The 17976-nt window shown below is 48.8% G+C and overlaps 1 protein-coding gene across 1 annotated transcript in view; it reads left to right on the top strand.

Moving 5' to 3' along the window:
* WBP4 (WW domain binding protein 4) overlaps positions 1–17976 on the top strand; it is a 44348-nt gene that overhangs the window by 9618 nt on the left and 16754 nt on the right. Inside the window, 7 exon segments of the mRNA XM_068166493.1 lie at positions 310–382; positions 3707–3769; positions 3860–3983; positions 5651–5863; positions 7656–7711; positions 14320–14370; positions 14372–14387. Of these exon segments, the coding sequence (XP_068022594.1) occupies positions 310–382; positions 3707–3769; positions 3860–3983; positions 5651–5863; positions 7656–7711; positions 14320–14370; positions 14372–14387 (596 nt within the window).

The following is a 17976-nucleotide window of genomic DNA, read 5'->3' on the forward strand; positions in this document are numbered from 1 at the left end:
ATGCAGGCCAGGATGCCATTGGCCTTTTTGGCCCCTCGGGCACACTGCTGGCTCTTGTTCAGGCCGCTGCCAATCAGCATCCCTAGGTCCCATTCTGTTTGGCTGCTCTCCAACCACTCCGACCCCAGTCACTATCGCTGCTCTCGCTTGCTCCCCATACTTCATTTGAAACAAAGAAAGAAAAACTCCTAGCACTCAGTCACCAAAAGAAGATGAAATGTAGCTTCTGAAGCTACATGTATATCAAAATACCCTGTGGCTTGCTTTCTTGTTTCACACTCTGTGCCTGTTGTTTGTTTTTCTCCCCAGGGCCGATTACTGGAAGTCTCAGCCAAAAAAATTCTGCGACTACTGCAAGTGCTGGATAGCAGACAACAGACCTGTACGGTGTCCTGCCACCTTTTGTCACTGGTTTTGAAGCACTGGGAATTCCAGTTACCTGCTTGGAGCATCACTTCTGATACTGATCTATTGATGCATGAAATCTGTCTTTCCAAAAGAGCTTTGTGTGTTGTGTGAGAGCCAGATACCTGCATGCAAGATGTGTGCTCTTCTCCTTGGCGGTACAGATGAGAGCTGAGATATCTCATGCTGATTTGTCTGGTTCTTTGACTTAGCATTTGATCTGGCTTGAAACTTTGTCTGTGCCTCTTCATAGCCAAGGAGAAAGCACAAGTTGGCATACTTAAATGGTAGGCCTGGTACAGCCAGCAGTCTAAGCATTTGAGACAGGTTTCTTTGTTGTCACACAGCCCACAGAAACATTACTGGGTTAGAGAAAAATGTTTCTGACTTGTGGATGCCTTTTACAGACTACTCAACCCATTCTTGCTTGAAAGTAAGATTTGCCTTCCTGACTCAATGCCAGAGTTGCTCCTGGAGCTGAGCTTCATGTGGCTTACAACTATATCATAGAATCATAGAATCAGTCAGGGTTGGAAGGGACCACAAGGATCATCTAGTTCCAACCCCCCTGCCATGGCCAGGGACACCCCACACTACATCAGGCTGGCCAGAGCCTCATCCAGCCTGGGCTTAAACAGCTCTGGGGAGACCCCACCTGGAGTACTGCATCCAGTTCTGGAGCCACTATTACAAGGGGGATCTGGAGGTGCTGGAAGGTGTTCAGAGAAGGGCCACAAGGATGATCAGAGGGCTGGAGCACCTCTCCCATGAGGACAGACTGAAGGAGTTGGGGCTGTTCAGTCTGGAGAAGAGAAGGCTCCCAGGTGACCTAATTGTGGCCTTCCAGTATCTGAAGGGGGCCTACAAGAAGGCTGGGGAGGGACTTCTCAGGATCTCAGGTAGTGATAGGACTAGGGGGAATGGAATGAAGCTGGAAGTGGGGAGATTCAGGCTGGAGGTGAGGAGGAAGTTCTTCCCCATGAGAGTGGTGAAGCCCTGGAATGTGTTGTCCAGGGAGGTGGTTGAGGCCCCATCCCTGAAGGCGTTTAATCCCAGGCTGGATGAGGCTCTGGCCAGGCTGATGTAGTGTGGGGTGTCCCTGCCCATGGCAGGGGGCTTGGAACTAGATGATCCTTGTGGTCCCTTCCAACCCTGATACCTACAGGGACGGGGCCTGAACCCCCGCCCTGGACAACCCATTCCAGGGCTTCACCACTCTCATGGGGAAGAACTTCCTCCTCACCTCCAGCCTGAATCTCCCCACCTCCAGCTTCATTCCATTCCCCCTAGTCCTATCACTACCTGAGATCCTCAGAAGTCCCTCCCCAGCCTTCTTGTAGGCCCCCTTCAGATACTGGAAGGCCACAATTAGGTCACCTGGGAGCCTTCTCTTCTGCAGACTGAACAGCCCCAACTCCTTCAGTCTGTCCTCATGGGAGAGGTGCTCCAGCCCTCTGATCATCCTTGTGGCCCTTCTCTGAACACCTTCCAGCACCTCCAGATCCCTCTTGTAATAGTGGCTCCAGAACTGGATGCAGTACTCCAGGTGGGGTCTCAGCAGAGCTGAGTAGAGGGGGAGAATCACCTCCCTTGCCCTGCTGGCCACACTTCTCCTGATGCAGCCCAGGATCTGATTGGCTTTCTGGGCTGCAAGTGCACATTGAGAGCTCATGTTGAGCTTCTCATCCACCAGCACCCCCAAGTCTCTTTCCTCAGGGCTGCTTTCCAGCCTGTCTCTGCCCAGATACCTGCAGTTTAGAATGATAAGTGTTTCTTACTGGAGTCAGTGACCAGAAATACACATTAAGGGGGAGGGCTTAAGTAATGTGTAAAGTCTGTGTTTAAATGAGATGAATCATCCCCTGGATGTACATCCTCTGCACATGGGCTCGTGCAGAGAAATTCTGGAGTTACTAGGCCAGGCTTAGCACCTAACATCTGAACACTTAAGTGAGCTCAGATGTTTCTTGTGAGAACCACATGAGGACTTTTACTGTTGTACCTTTCAAGCTTCTGCACTCCTTCCAGTTCCCTACTGCCTTCAGACTTTCTGGCAGCTGTTCTTCGCTTGCAGACTGTCTGTTGGCCTTGGCTGCCCAGCTCTCCCCCTTTTCCTCACTTGCAGATATGTGGACCAGCAGGCTAGTTAATGGGATATTTGTGGAACATAATGTAATCTAATTAAGCACTGTAGCTAATATTTAGAACGCTTAAATAAGCCATATGGCTTTAAAGTTTGCATTGAACCAGAGGCTGAAAGCAGAAATCAGAGTATGATACTTGGAAAGATAGCATGCAGAGGGAACCCAGCCTGCCTCTTACTTGTCTCTAATGAGTGCTAGGCAGTGCTGTTTAAATTGTTTTAAGTCTTATAAACACTATGGCATTTTATGGTAGCATTTTGGAGTGTTACTGATTGTTTTGGAGTGTCTATGTTAAGTGCTTCTCAGTGTCCCTGAATTTTGCAGCCACAGTGTTTGCTGCCTTTCCAGAACAGGCTATGTTTAGGCTTGTTCAGCTACTATCAGTCAGGGTTGGAAGAGACCACAAGGATCATCTAGTTCCAACCCCCCTGCCACGGGCAGGGACACCCCACACTAGAGCAGGCTGGCCAGAGCCTCATCCAGCCTGCTCTTAAACACCTCCAGGGATGGGGCCTCAACCACCTCCCTGGACAACCCATTCCAGGGCTTCACCACTCTCATGGGGAAGAACTTCCTCCTCACCTCCAGCCTGAATCTCCCCACCTCCACCTTCATTCCATTCTCCCTAGTCCTATCACTACCTGAGATCCTGAGAAGTCCCTCCCCAGCCTTCCTGTAGGCCCCCTTCAGATCCTGGAAGGCCACAATGAGGTCACCTGGGAGCCTTCTCTTCTCCAGACTGAACAGCCCCAACTCCTTCAGTCTGTCCTCATAGGAGAGGTGCTCCAGCCCTCTGATCATCCTTGTGGCCCTTCTCTGGACACCTTCCAGCCCCTCCAGATCCCTCTTGGAATAGGGGCTCCAGAGCTGGATGCAGTGCTCCAGGTGGGGTCTCCCTAGAGCTGAGTAGAGGGGGAGAATCACCTCCCTTGACCTGCTGGCCACACTTCTCCTGATGCAGCCCAGGATCTGATCTGCATCAAGCAAGAGAAGTGTGTCTAAGTGTGTGTGTGTGTCTGAGTGTGTGTGTGTCTAAGTGTGTGTGTGTCTAATTCCAGTCTAACTAAATTGTAACTAACTAAATTCAAATACACTGACATTGTATAATGCATAACTCTCTTTTTCCTCTCTTTTTTGTCCCCTCTCTCACTTTGAAGAGCATTGATTTCCACGAGAGAGGCAAAAATCATAAAGAAAATGTGGCAAAAAGGATTAGTGAGGTAACTCAGACATCTTATTTGTACAAATGCTTATGTCCCATCTCTTTCACCTGCTCAATTCACTCTCTTGCTTTATTTGTTTGGCTTCAGATTAAAAAGAAAAGCTTGGAGAAGGCCAAAGAAGAAGAAAACATGTCCAAAGAGTTTGCAGCAATGGAGGAGGCTGCAATGAAGGCGTATCAAGAGGATTTGAAAAGGCTGGGAATTAAGCCAGGTAGCTCATATAGCTGAGAAAGGATTAAAGACAGAGTTGGAAGAATCTTGCATTTAAAAGTTGGGTTTTTTTCTTCCTTAAATTAGGTTTTGGGAATGGGAAAGGAGTGTTTGCTAATCTGAGGGGGGAATAGAGAAATCTGCAAATGGCCAGGAGCAGAAGTTGCTGCACAGAGTGTTTTTAGCTGCAGTATCATCTGTTCCATGGAACAGTCTGGTTTGGAGTAGGAAAATTCAACACTGTGATAAGAAATCAAGAAAACAAGGCAGTTGTTGGTGCTTTGAAGCAGCAGTGTAGCTTCTCTTAGTTAATGTTATGTTTCAGCTTTGCCAGTTGGAGACAAAAGTGTCTATAATGTAGGAGAGGTTGGGTTCCCACTGCTATCAAACAGTGAGGATGAGAGTCTCCTACTCAGCTGGCAGCTCAGCAAGTAGCTTTGTTCTGTCCATGTGAAGACACATTATCTTTTGGAATATGTTTGTAGTTTCAGGCTCCTGTAGAAGCTCTCTTTTTGTTGTAGCTCTGTTTCTTTTTTGTTGTTGAGTTAGAGCTCACTGGTCTTTATTATTTCTTCTCTTTCTGTTACTCATCTTTTGAGATTTAGACCCGCTTAGTAGTCTGGACTGCTCTGTAGTACTGCTACAATGCCAGATCCTTGGAATATCCTAAGTTTACCTGCTGTGAGGGTAATACTTAAGGGTGCAAACAGTCATGATGGGTAGAGAGGCTCTGCAGAGGGACCTGGACAGGCTGGACAGATGGGCAGAGTCCAAGGGCAGGAGATTGAACACATCCAAGTGCCAGGTTCTGCACATTGACCACAACAACCCCATGCAGTGCTACAGGCTGGGGTCAGAGTGGCTGGAGAGCAGCCAGGCAGGGAGGGACCTGGGGGTACTGGTTGATGGTAGGCTGAACATGAGCCTGCAGTGTGCCCAGGCAGCCAAGAGGGCCAATGGCATCCTGGCCTGCATCAGGAACAGTGTGGCCAGCAGGAGCAGGGAGGTCATTCTGCCCCTGTACACTGCACTGGTTAGGCCACACCTCAAGTACTGTGTGCAGTTCTGGGCCCCTCAGTCTAGGAAGGAGGTTGACTTGCTGGAATGAGTCCAGAGAAGAGCAACAAAGTTGGTGAGGGGTTTGGAACACAAGCCCTATGTGGAGAGGCTGAGGGAGCTGGGGCTGCTTAGCCTGGAGAGGAGGAGACTCAGGGGTGACCTTATCACTCTCTACAACTCCCTGAAGGGAGGTTGTAGACAGGCTGATGATGGTCTCTTCTCCCAGACAGTCAGCTCCAGAACAAGAGGACACAGTCTCAGGCTGTGCCAGGGGAGGTTTAGGCTGGATGTTAGGAAGAAGTTCTATACAGAGAGAGTGATTGCTCATTGGAATGTGCTGCCTGGGGAGGTGGTGGAGTCACCATCATTGGAGGTTTTCAGGAGGAGACTTGCTGGGGTGCTTGGTGCCGTGGGTTAGTTGTTTAGGTGGGTTGGATTGGTTGATGGGTTGGACACGATGATCTTGAAGGTCTCTTCCCACCATGTTTATTCTATGTAATTCTATGTAAATAAAAACAAAATATCTCATTTGCTGTTGCTGAGAAGTGACAGCTGTTAAAACTCAGATTATTGCTGTTCTTTGAAAAGGAGTTTGTTCTTTCCTTTCAGATGAAGTAGGCCCCAGTTCGACACAGAGTAAAACACAGAGTAACACGGAGGAGACGAAGGAAAAGAAAGAGAAGAAGGAAAAGAAGGAAAAGAAAGAAAAGAAAAAAAAGACACCTCAGGACACCTCAGTGCCAGCAAAATCTGAAACCAAGGAATGGGTGCAAGGACTTTCTCCTGAAGGCTATACATATTACTACAACACAAGGACAGGAGGTAAAAACCAGGGAGGAGCAAATGCAGATACAGTGATTGGATATAAATGGGAAAAGACTACCTGCATTTCTTTACTCTTCTCCTCCGCCAGTAGTAACCTGATGCTTAAAACATTAACCATTGCATAGAGTTTTTAGTACTTGATATTCAATACACTGTTTGCTGTTTGTTAGTAATGGAAGAATGCCCTAGTTTCACAGTTTCTGGAGCTGCATAGCCTTTCACCCATTAAGTATGCAAAGATAGCTGTGTTCTTCATGAAGAAGCTTTATGATCAGGAATGTGAACTAAACTGGTGAGGCCCAAGTGCATGGAGCAGTTATGGATTGGTGTCTGTTTGGTTCCACATGTAAAGGGTTTATCTAACTGCCTACCTTTGGTTAAGGGGCTCTTTGTTGCAATCTGCTTCAGAGCACAAAAGCAAGGTGCAGGTGAATGTGAACTAAATTGCTGAGGCCCAAGTGCATGAGAGCAGTTATGGATTGGTGTCTGTTTGGTTCCACATGTAAAGGGTTTATCTAACTGCCTACCTTTGGTTAAGGGGCTCTTTGTTGCAGTCTGCTTCAGAGCACAAAAGCAAGGTGAATGTGAACCAAACTGATGAGGCCCAAGTGCATGAGAGCAGTTATGGCTTGGTGCCTGTTTGGTTCCACATGTAAAGGGTTTCTCTAACTGACTACCTTTGGTTCAGGGGCTCTTTGTTGCAGTCTGCTTCAGAGCATAAAAGCAGCCCTCTTTGATGATCAATGAGAATACAACAAAATGCTTCTTAGACATTTAAGGCTTGACATTAATGTTTGCTGTATTCAGTTCCCAAAAGGACACCAATATTATGTGCTTAGTTTCTGCTGGGCTGTGCTACCATTTAAAAACCAAAATCCATCCTTTTTTGTACCAACATTTCCAGTATCTGTGTATCAGCCCTAGCTGCAGAAGAGCCTGATAGAGGGTCAGGCTGCCAACCATGATGCTTTGTGATCCTTTAGTTTGTTGTTCACACCAAGGATTGTTAATGCACTTGCAGCCCACAAGGCCAATCAGATCCTGGGCTGCATCAGGAGAAGTGTGGCCAGCAGGTCGAGGGCGGTGATCCTCCCCCTCTACTCAGCCCTGGTGAGACCCCACCTGGAGTACTGTGTCCAGTTCTGGAGCCCCTATTACAAGAGGGATGTGGAGGTGCTGGAAGGTGTCCAGAGAAGGGCCACAGGGATGATCAGAGGGCTGGAGCACCTCTCCTATGAGGACAGACTGAAGGAGTTGGGGCTGTTCAGTCTGGAGAAGAGAAGGCTCCCAGGTGACCTCATTGTGGCCTTCCAGTATCTGAAGGGGGCCTACAGGAAGGCTGGGGAAGGACTTCTCAGGATCTCAGGTAGTGATAGGACTAGGGGGAATGGAATGAAGCTGGAGGTGGGGAGATTCAGGCTGGATGTGAGGAGGAGGTTCTTCACCATGAGAGTGGTGAAGCCCTGGAATGTGTTGTCCAGGGAGGTGGTCGAGGCCCCGTCCCTGGGGGTGTTTAAGAGCAGGCTGGATGAGGCTCTGTCCAGCCTGATGTAGTGTGGGGTGTCCCTGCCCATGGCAGGGGGGTTGGAACTAGCTGATCCTTGTGGTCCCTTCCAACCCTGAATGAAACTATGAAACTATGAAACTATAATATTCCAATAAGTTGTGTCTATATCACTTGCTTGTATGTCTGCACCCATTAGTGTCATAGCCTGTTGATCTGTATTTTACTAATGACTGCTAACCAGGTTTGCCTGACAGGTGAAATATGGTTTTGTTTTCTTTTAAGAATCACAGTGGGAGAAACCGAAAGACTTCCAAGGCAACTCTCAACACTCACAAACGGTAATCAAATCCTGTTATTCATCCTTTTCTTTCTCCTTGTAAACACCCACTGGAAAAAAAGCTAAGCAGTTTGAAAGCCTTCTGAGTGCAGAAGATAAATTGCTTGCTCTTGGTAAACTTAGGAAAATGCAATTTGGATGTACAGAATGGTTTAGGAGGTTTACCCTGGAGGTTAGGAAGAAGTTCTGCACAGAGAGAGTGATTGGCCATTGGAATGGGCTGCCTGGGGAGGTGGTGGAGTCACCATCACTGGAGGTGTTCAGGAGGAGACTTGATGGGGTTGATGGGGTGCTTGGTGCCATGGGTTAGTTGATTAGGTGGTGTTGGATGATAGGTTGGATGCAATGATCTTGAAGGTCTCTTCCAACCTGGTTTATTCTACTCTCCTCTCCCCTGTTCTCTTCTCCTCTCCCCTGTTCTCTTCTCCTCTCCCCTGTTCTCTTCTCCTCTCCCCTGTTCTCTTCTCCTCTCCCCTGTTCTCTTCTTTTCTATTCTTGATGAATGCTGAAATTGTTCCATACAAATCTCTTTTGGCTGGTGGGTTTTTTTTTGCCAGGGAAGCAGAAATTACAGTGATGGTTGTGTTTTCTACAGAATGTGCTTTTTTCTTTCCTTTGATGCTTCAGCCATAAAACTGAAAACTTTGGGGAAATTATGAATCAATTCTGTCTGACCTTTTGTGAATGAAATTTCATTGATCTTACACATCTGAAATAGAATAGAATAGACCAGACCAGGTTGGAAGAGACCTTCAAGATCATCACGTCCAACCCATCAACCAATCCAACCCACCTAAACAACTAACCCATGGCACCAAGCACCCCATCAAGTCTCCTCCTAAAGACCTCCAATGAAGGTGACTCCACCACTTCCCCAAGCAGCCCATTCCAATGGGCAATCACTCTCTCTGTGTAGAACTTCTTCCAAACATCCAACCTAAACCTCCCCTGGCACAGCCTGAGACTGTGTCCTCTTGTTCTGGTACTGGCTGGCTGGGAGAAGAGACCAACCTCTGCCTGTCTACAATCTCCCTTCAGGTAGTTGTAGAGAGTAGTAACGCCACCCCTGAGTCTCCTCCAGGCTAAGCAATTGGCTTTCCCCTGATAATTAACCACACCAGGATTTTTGTGCTTCACAGCATGAAATATAGGATTTCTACAACACTCTTGTGAAGTGATATTGTTTCTCTGGAACGTGTCCAGAGAAGGGCAACAAAGCTGGGGAGGGGTTTGGAGCACAGCTCTGTGAGGAGAGGCTGAGGGAGCTGGGGTTGCTTAGCCTGGAGAAGAGGAGACTCAGGGCAGACCTTCTTGCTCTCTACAACTCCCTGAAGGGAGGTTGTAGCCAGGTGGGGGTTGGTCTCTTCTCCCAGGCAACCAGCACGAGAACAAGAGGATGCAGTCTCAAGTTGCACCAGGGGAGGTTTAGGCTGGATGTTAGGAAGAAATTCTTCCCAGAAAGAGTGATTGGCCATTGGAATGTGCTGCCCGGGGGGGTGGTGGAGTCACATTCACTGGAGGTGTTGAGGAAGAGACTTTGATAGGGTGCTTGGTTTGGTTGATTAGATGGTGTTGGATGATAGGTTGGACTTGATGATCCCAAAGGTCTCTTCCAACCTGGTCTACTCTGTTCTACTCTGTTCTAGCTTTCTGATTCCTTTATCCTCTGGTTCTGCACAACTTGCTAAGCAGCACTTCAGCTTTATCTTTTCAGTTAGGGCATGGCTCTGCAATACTTAGGAGCCAGTCATACTATAGCCTTCCACTGAACGAAGTGATCCTGTGACTAATCTTCTGTGGTACTTGATGCATATTTGCCCTGACACTGTGGTAGTTCAGGGAGTGAAGAGATCAGAGTTTAGGTTAGTACTTTGTAGGTTTCTTTCCTCTGCATAGCTCCCTGGGTAATGGGAAAAATGCCAGTGCAGGGCCAGCAGATGGGAGGAGAGAAAGCTCCCTTCTTGGCAACAATTTGAAGTTAGCTCATCTCCTATCATAAACACACACCTTCAGCCTTGGCTATCTCTCTGATGCCACATGGCTGTATTTTGCTATTCCTCCCTCACCCTGCTCAGTGACTTTGTGATGTCTTGAGTTACTTTAGCTTTTGCTATAAACATGTATTTGATTGCTTCCTTATTTAGTCTGAGCTAAAGATATTTGGAACATTCCAGATCTCTAACAAGAACTCAGTGTTCAGAACTTAAAGGGTGTGTTTGCAATGTGCCATGCAAGTGAGATTCAGAGACAGTACAATAGCCTGCTGCCCAGACTTTGTCAGAGATGGAGAGAAGAGAGAAATTAAAAAGCATGTTGAAGACCAGCTATAACTTCAGTAGATGGACCACTAGATGGATAAGGAACTGGCTTGATGGCCGCACCCAAAGAGTGGCTGTCAATGGCTCCATGTCCCAGTGGAGGCCAGGGACTAGCAGAGTCCCTCAGGGATCAGTCCTGGGACCAGGCTTGGTCAACATCTTTGTGGGTGCCATGGACAGTGGCATTGAGTGCACCCTCAGCAAGTTTGCTGATGACACCAAGCTGTGTGGTGCAGCAGACACGCTGGAGGGAAGGGAGGCCATCCAGAGGGACCTGGACAGGCTGGAGAGGTGGGCACAAGCCAACCTCAGGAGGTTCAACAAGAGCAAGTGCAGGGTCCTGCATCTGGGTCGAGGCAATCCCAGGCACAAATGCAGGCTGGGCAGGGACTGGCTGGAAAGCAGCCCTGAGGAGAGAGACTTGGGGGTGCTGGTGGAGGAGAAGCTCAACAGGGGCTTTCAGTGTGCACTTGCAGCAAGAAGGTCTCCTCTGAGCCTCCTCTTCTCCAGGCTAAGCAACCCCAGCTCCCTCAGCCTCTCCTCACAGGGCTGTGCTCCAGACCTCTCCCCAGCCTCTTGCCCTCGTCTGGACACCTTCAAGTGTCTCAATGTCCTTCTTAAATTGAGGGGCCCAGAACTGGACACAGGACTCAAGGTGTGGCCTAACCAGTGCTGAATACAGGGGCAAAATGACCTCCCTGCTCCTGCTGGCCACACTGTTCTTGATGCAGGCCAGGATGCCACTGGCCTTCTTGGCCTCCTGGGCACACTACTGGCTCATGTTCAGCCAGCTGTCAATCAGGACCCCCAGAATAGAACAGAATAGAATAGAATTAACCAGGCTGGAAAAGACTTTGAGATCATTGAGTCCAGCCTATCACTCAACACCATCTAATCAACTAAACCATGGCACTAAGTTCCTCATCCAGTCTTATTTTAAACAACTCCAGTGATGGTGACTCCACCACCTCCCTGGGCAGCACATTCCAATGGCCTATCTCTCTCTCTATGAAGAACTTCCTCCTCACATCCAGCCTTAACCTCCCCTGGCACAGCTGGAGACTGTGTCCTCTTGTTCTGGTGCTGGTTGCCTGGGAGAAGAGACCAACCCCTTCCTGGCTACAACCTCCCTTCAGGTAGTTGTAGAGAGCAATGAGGTCTCCCCTGAGCTTCCTCTTCTCCATGCTAAGCAACCCCAGCTCCCTCAGCCTCTATTCACAGGGCTTTCCCAGGTCCCTTTCCGCCTGGCTGCTCTCCAGCCACTCTGACCCCAGTCTGTAGCTCTGCATGGGGTTGTTGTGATCAAAGTTCAGCACCCAGCACTTTATTAGAATAAACCAAACCAGGTTGGAAGAGACCTTCAAGATCATCGTGTCCAACTCATCAACCAATCCAACCCACCCAAACAGCTAACCCATGGCACCAAGCACCCCAGCAAGTCTCCTCCTGAACACCTTCAATGACGGCGACTCCACCACCTCCCCGGGCAACCCATTCCAATGGGCAATCACTCTCTCTGTATAGAACTTCTTCCTAACATCCAACCTGAACCTCCCCTGGCGCAGCCTGAGACTGTGTCCTCTTGTTCTGCTACTGGGTGCCTGGGAGAAGAGACCAACCTCCGCCTGTCTACAACCTCCCTTCAGGTAGTTGTAGAGAGCAATAAGGTCACCCCTGAGTCTCCTCTTCTCCAGGCTGAGCAACCCCAGCTCCCTCAGTTGTTAGATGACATCATGTTGGACTCTGCCCATCTGTCCTGCCTGTCAGTGTCCCTCTGGAGAGCCCTTCTACCCTCTAAATAGATAGGGATGTGTGGGCAAAAGCCAGTGTGTGTGTGTGCATCTGTATATACACACACACACAAGCACCTATTGATGCAAAAATAATGTGTGGTGAAGGTGCATAGATGTTCTGCTTAGTACAGGGGAGCAGGCAGTGTTAGTACTTAAGGAGAAGTGAAATCATTGTATGGGTAAGTGTTGACAAAAATCAGGCTCTTAAGGAGATGCTAAGTCATGCATGATGGCTGATTACCCAGCTGGGGCTGAGTCTGCAGAGCATCTTCATTTAATTGCACATCCAGAAAGACACCCCAGCAACTTCTGTCATGTCACATGTGTTTAATAATCAGCAGGGGGAAAACACTGCAGTGTTGGAACTGGTGCTATAGAATAGAATAGAATAGAATAGAATAGAATAGAATAGAATAGAATAGAATAGAATAGAATAGAATAGAATAGACCAGACCAGACCAGACCAGACCAGGTTGGAAGAGACCTTCAAGATCATCAAGTCCAACCTATCATCCAACACCACCTAATCAACTAAACCATGCAACCAAGCACCCTGTCAAGTCTCCTCCTGAACACCTCCAGTGATGGTGACTCCACCACCAGCCCCAGGCAGCCCATTCCAATGGCCAATCTCTCTCTCTGTGTAGAACTTCTTCCAAACACCCAGCCTAAACCTCCCCTGACGCAGCCTGAGACTGTGTCCTCTTGTTCTGGTGCTGGTTGCCTGCGAGAAGAGACCAACCTCTGCCTGTCTACAACCTCCCTTCAGGGAGTTGTAGAGAGCAGTAAGGTCACCTCTGAGTTTCCTCCTCTCCAGGCTAAGCAACCCCAGCTCCCTAAGCCTCTCCTCATAGGGCTTCTGCTCCAAACTCCTCCCCAGCTTTGTTGCCCTTCTCTGGACAGGCTCCAGCAAGTCAAACTCCTTCCTAAACTGAGGGGCCCAGAACTGGACACAGGACTCAAGGTGTGGCCTAACCAGTGCTAAGGACAGGGGCACTTCTTTGTAAAGAAGTAAATGCATTTCTGCAAAGTTTGGTTCTCCTGTTGGTTTTGGTGAAGATCAATTTTGAGATACATACTTTAGAGGGGTTTGGCTGTTTCTTTATGTTTGGTTTGTGATAATATTTGTTTCCTGTAGCTCTCACAAAAGCCTGAGCCTTCCAGAGACATTTTTCATTAATCTCTCCTAAAGGCAATGACACAAACAGGAAATGACAACCTCAGGGGTGAATGCTTTGGGAAATAAAAAGCCATGTGAAGTAATGGCCTATGTGTAATAACCAGAACCGTATGGCAGCACCTTTGGTACTGCCTCCTATCAGTCACCCACTGTCTGACAACAATCTGCTATGGACTGGATGGTCAGTCATCAGCAAATTTGCAGATGACACCAAGTTGGGAGCAGATGTTGATCTGCTAGAGGGCAGAAGCGCTCTGCAGAGGGACTTCAACCAACTGGACAGATGGGCAGAGTCCAACAAGATGGCAGTCAACAAATCCAAGTGCCAGGTGCTGCACTTTGGCCACAGTAACCCCATGCAGAGCTACAGGCTGGGGTCAGAGTGGCTGAGAGCTGCCAAGCAGAGAGGGACCTGGGGGTGGTGATTGACAGCTGCCTAAACATGAGCCAGCAGTGTGCCCAGGTGGCCAAGAAGGCCAAGGGCATCCTGGCCTGCATCAAGAATAGTGTGGCCAGCAGGAGCAGGGAAGTCATTATGCCCTGTGCTCTGCATTGGTTAGGCCACACCTTGAGTCCTGTGTCCAGTTCTGTGCCCCTCAGTTTAGGAAGGACATTGAGACACTTGAACGAGTCCAGAGAAGGGCAACAAGGCTGGGGAGAGGCCTTGAGCACAGCCCTGTGAGGAGAGGCTGAGGGAGCTGGGGTTGCTTAGCCTGGAGAAGAGGAGGCTCAGGGGTGACCTCATTGCCCTCTACAACTACCTCAATGGTGGTTGTAGCCAGGAGGGAGTTGGTCTCTTCTCCCAGGCAACCAGCACCAGAACAAGAGGACACAGTCTCAAGCTGTGCCAGGGGAGGTTTAGGCTGGAGGTGAGGAGAAAGTTCTTCACAGAAAGAGTGATTGGTCATTGGAATGTGCTGCCCAGGGAGGTGGTGGAGTCACCATCCCTGGAGGTGTTCAAGAGGGGATTGGATGTGGCACTTGGTGCCATGGTCTAGTCATGAGGTCTGTGGTGACAGGTTGGACTCGATGATCCTAGAGGTCTCTTCCAACCTTGGTAATTCTGTGATTCTGTGATCTTTGAGGTCTTTTCCAACCTTATTGATTCTATGAGTCAATGTATGTGCATTTGCAGCAATTTAAGTTAAACAATTAAACCTCATTTGAGCCCAAGAGAATATTTTATAAGCAGTTTTAGGGGTTCAACTTCTAAACCAGAATTCATCACAAACTGAAAATACTCAAGAGTTGAATGGTCTTATAAGTGGTGCTTTGAGCCTGCAGACTTCTTTAACTAGCTCCTCTGTCTTGTTCTTAGGGAGCAGAGTGGGTAGAAGGTGCCACTGAGGATGGTCACACCTACTACTACAAACACACAAACAGGAGGTAAGCAGAGCTTGCTTTCCAGCTAAGCTTTGTTTCAGAAGAAAGGGTTTTCAGGGAAGCATTTTACTTCACAAACAATTGCCTTTCAGGGCCCTTGCTAAGTTCTGTGGGGGTTTTTAAGCTGCTACCTCCTTTGAAATATACTTGTTGCCTAATTCAGTGCTGGCTTTATAGCTGTATCTTCAGTGTGTACACATCTGTGCTTCACAGGTCTTTTCAGACTTTCAGCTGGTCTCCAAGCTGGTGACACATGGGTTTGATGGGTGGAGCACTAGATGGATAAGGAACTGGCCTGATGGCCACACCCAAAGAGAGGCTGTCAATGGCTCCATGTCCCAGTGGAGGCCAGGGACAAGCAGAGTCCCTCAGGGATCAGTCCTGGCACCAGGCTTGCTCAACATCTTTGTGGGTGCCATGGACAGTGGCACTGAGTGCACCCTCAGCAAGTTTGCTGATGACACCAAGCTGTGTGGTGCAGCAGACACGCTGGAGGGAAGGGAGGCCATCCAGAGGGACCTTGACAGACTGGAGAGGTGGGCACAAGCCAACCTCAGGAGGTTCAACAAGACCAAGTGCAGGGTCCTGCATCTGGGTGGAGGCAATGCCAGGCACAAATGCAGGCTGGGCAGGGACTGGCTGGAAAGCAGCCCTGAGGAGAGAGACTTGGGGGTGCTGGTGGACGAGAAGCTCAACAGGAGCTCTCAGTGTGCACTTGCAGCCTGCAAAGCCAATCAGATCCTGGGCTGCATCAGGAGAAGTGTGGCCAGCAGGGCAAGGGAGGTGATCCTCCCCCTTGACTCAGCTCTGGGGAGACCCCACCTGGAGTACTGCCTCCAGTTCTGGAGCCCCTATTCCAAGAGGGATGTGGAGGTGCTGGAAGGTGTCCAGAGAAGGGCCATGAGGATGATCAGAGGGCTGGAGCACCTCTCTTATGAGGACAGACTGAGGGAGTTGGGGCTGTTCAGTCTGGAGAAGAGAAGGCTCCCAGGTGACCTCCTTGTGGGCTTCCAGTGTATGGAGGGGGCCTACGAGAAGGCTGGGGAGGGACTTCTCAGGATCTCAGGGAGTGATAGGACTAGGGGGAATGGAATGAAACTGGAGGTGGGGAGATTCAGCTGGAGGTGAGGAGGAAGTTCTTCCCCATGAGAGTGGTGAAGCCCTGGAATGGGTTGTCCAGGGAGGTGGTTGGGGCCCTGTCCCTGGAGGTGTTTAAGACCAGGCTGGATGAGGCTGTGGCCAGGCTGATGTAGTGTGGGGTGTCCCTGCCCATGGCAGGGGGGTTAGAACTAGATGATCCTTGTGGTCCCTTCCAACCCTGACTGATACTATGATACTATGAACATCTAACTCCAAACTAGGACATCTTCCTTGAAGGTCTCTTCTAACCTGGTTTGGACTCTTCTCTCTTCTCTTCTCTTCTCTTCTCTTCTCTTCTCTTCTCTTCTCTTCTCTTCTCTTCTCTTCTCTTCTCTTCTCTTCTCTTCTCTCTCTCTTCTCTTCTCTTCTCTTCTCTTCTCTCTTCTCTTCTCTTCTCTTCTCTTCTCTTCTCTTCTCTTCTCTTCTCTTCTCTTCTCTTCTCTTCTCTTCTCTTCGCTGTATATACTGACATTATATTTCAGAAACAAGAAAGGGGCAGCATTTTGTTCTGACAAGTGTGTAGAACTGAAATAAGGATCTCCTAAGCTTTCCCTCTTGCAGACTTAGCATTTATGAGAGCTTACAGAATTTAACCTCCTACTTCTTTTCCACAATGTTCCCCCTACGTGGGGAGCTCTTGGGGAACTCTGTCAGAACAGGCATCTCTTCCCTCATCTGTTTCAATCATTTCAGCAATGCCTTTATGGAGAGCAAGTGATTTTATGCTGGCTGTGAGTGTGCCTTCTGATACTGGCTATGAAGTTTCATCCTCTCTTTACATTCTTTCACTGCCATAAAAGAATAGAATACAATAGAATTAACCAGGTTGGAAAAGGCCTTCGAGATACCAAGTCCAACCTATCACCCAACACCATCTAATCAACTAAACCATGGCACTGAGTGCCTCATCCAGTCTCCTCTTAAACACCTCCAGTGATGGTGACTTGGTGACTGCACAACCTCCCTGGGTAGCACATTCCAATGCCCAATCACTCTTTCTGTGAAGAATCTCTACCTAACATCCAGCCTAAACCTCCCCTGGCACAGCTTGAGATTGTGTCCTCCTCTTCTGGTGCTGGTTGCCTGGGAGAAGAGACCAACCCCCACCTGGCTACAACCTCCCTTCAGGAAGTTGTAGACAGCAAGAAGGTCTCCCCTGAGCCTCCTCTTCTCCAGGCTAAGCAGCCCCAGCTCCCTCAGCATCTCCTCACAGGGCTTGTGCTCCAAACCCCTCCCCAGCTTTGTTGCCCTTCTCAGGACACCTTCCAGCAAGTCAACCTCCTTCCTAAACTGAGGGGCCCAGAACTGGACACAGGACTCAAGATGTGGCCTAACCAGTGCTGAGTACAGGGACAGAATGACCTCCCTGCTCCTGCTGGCCACACTATACCTGATGCAGGCCAGGATGCCATTACTAGTGTAAAGCTAGAGGACAGCAGTACCCTTAAGAGATGGTTCTGCTCATTGCCAGCTTCTTCAAATGTTTGTCTTTAAGACACACATCTGGGCACATACCAAGTGTTGCTTTCAGTCAGAGATTTCTCTGGCAATTGATAAAATCATTGGGAAATAGTAGGTTTATTACATTTGAGAGCTTATCTATAATGCTAGATTGAACATGGCTGTGCTTTTGTCTCACTGTTAGTGGAATCCACTTCAAGAGGGAGTCAACTTTCTTTTAAATATTTCATCTCTGTGTATTTGATGAAGTCCTACCTTTGAATTGAAAGGGAGGTCATACCATCTACATACTTTGCTGTCTTTTCACATTGATGTTTGTATTTCCTTCTTAGCTTGACAGCTCTTTAATTAGAGACCATCCATCACCTAGCCATGTAGCGTAGGGAAGGGTTTTATCTGCCTGGAGAGCTGAGGCCTGCAGTTGCCATTCTTTACCTAATCCTCTCTTTGTGATTGATGATACTGGCCAGCATCAGGAACAGTGTGGCCAGCAGGAGCAGGGAGGTCATTCTGCCCCTGGACTCAGCACTGGTTAGGCCACATCTTGAGTTCTGTGTTCAGTTCTGGGCCCCCCAGTTGAGGAATGATGTTGAGTTGCTGGAAGGTGTCCAGAGAAGGGCAACAAAGCTGGGGAGGGGTTTGGAGCACAGCCCTATGAGGAGAGGCTGAGGGAGCTGGGGTTGCTTAGCCTGGAGAAGAGGAGGCTCAGGGGAGTCCTTCTTGCTCTCTCCAACTACATGAATGGAGGTTGTAGCCAGGCAGAGGTTGGTCTCTTCTCCCAGGCAACCAGCACCAGAACAAGAGGACACAGTCTCAAGCAGTGCCAGGGGAGGTTTAGGCTGGATGTTAGGAGGAAGTTCTGCATAGAGAGAGTGATTGCCCATTGGAATGTGCTGCCCCAGAGAGGTGGTGGAGTCACCATCACTGGAGGTGTTTAAAATAAGACTGGATGAGGAACTTAGTGCCATGGTTTAGTTGATTAGATGGTGTT

The sequence above is a fragment of the Melanerpes formicivorus genome, unplaced genomic scaffold (assembly GCF_026170545.1).
Source record: "Melanerpes formicivorus ecotype bairdi unplaced genomic scaffold, bMelFor1.0.p_v2 SCAF_101, whole genome shotgun sequence".
Classification (NCBI taxonomy): Eukaryota; Metazoa; Chordata; class Aves; order Piciformes; family Picidae; genus Melanerpes; species Melanerpes formicivorus.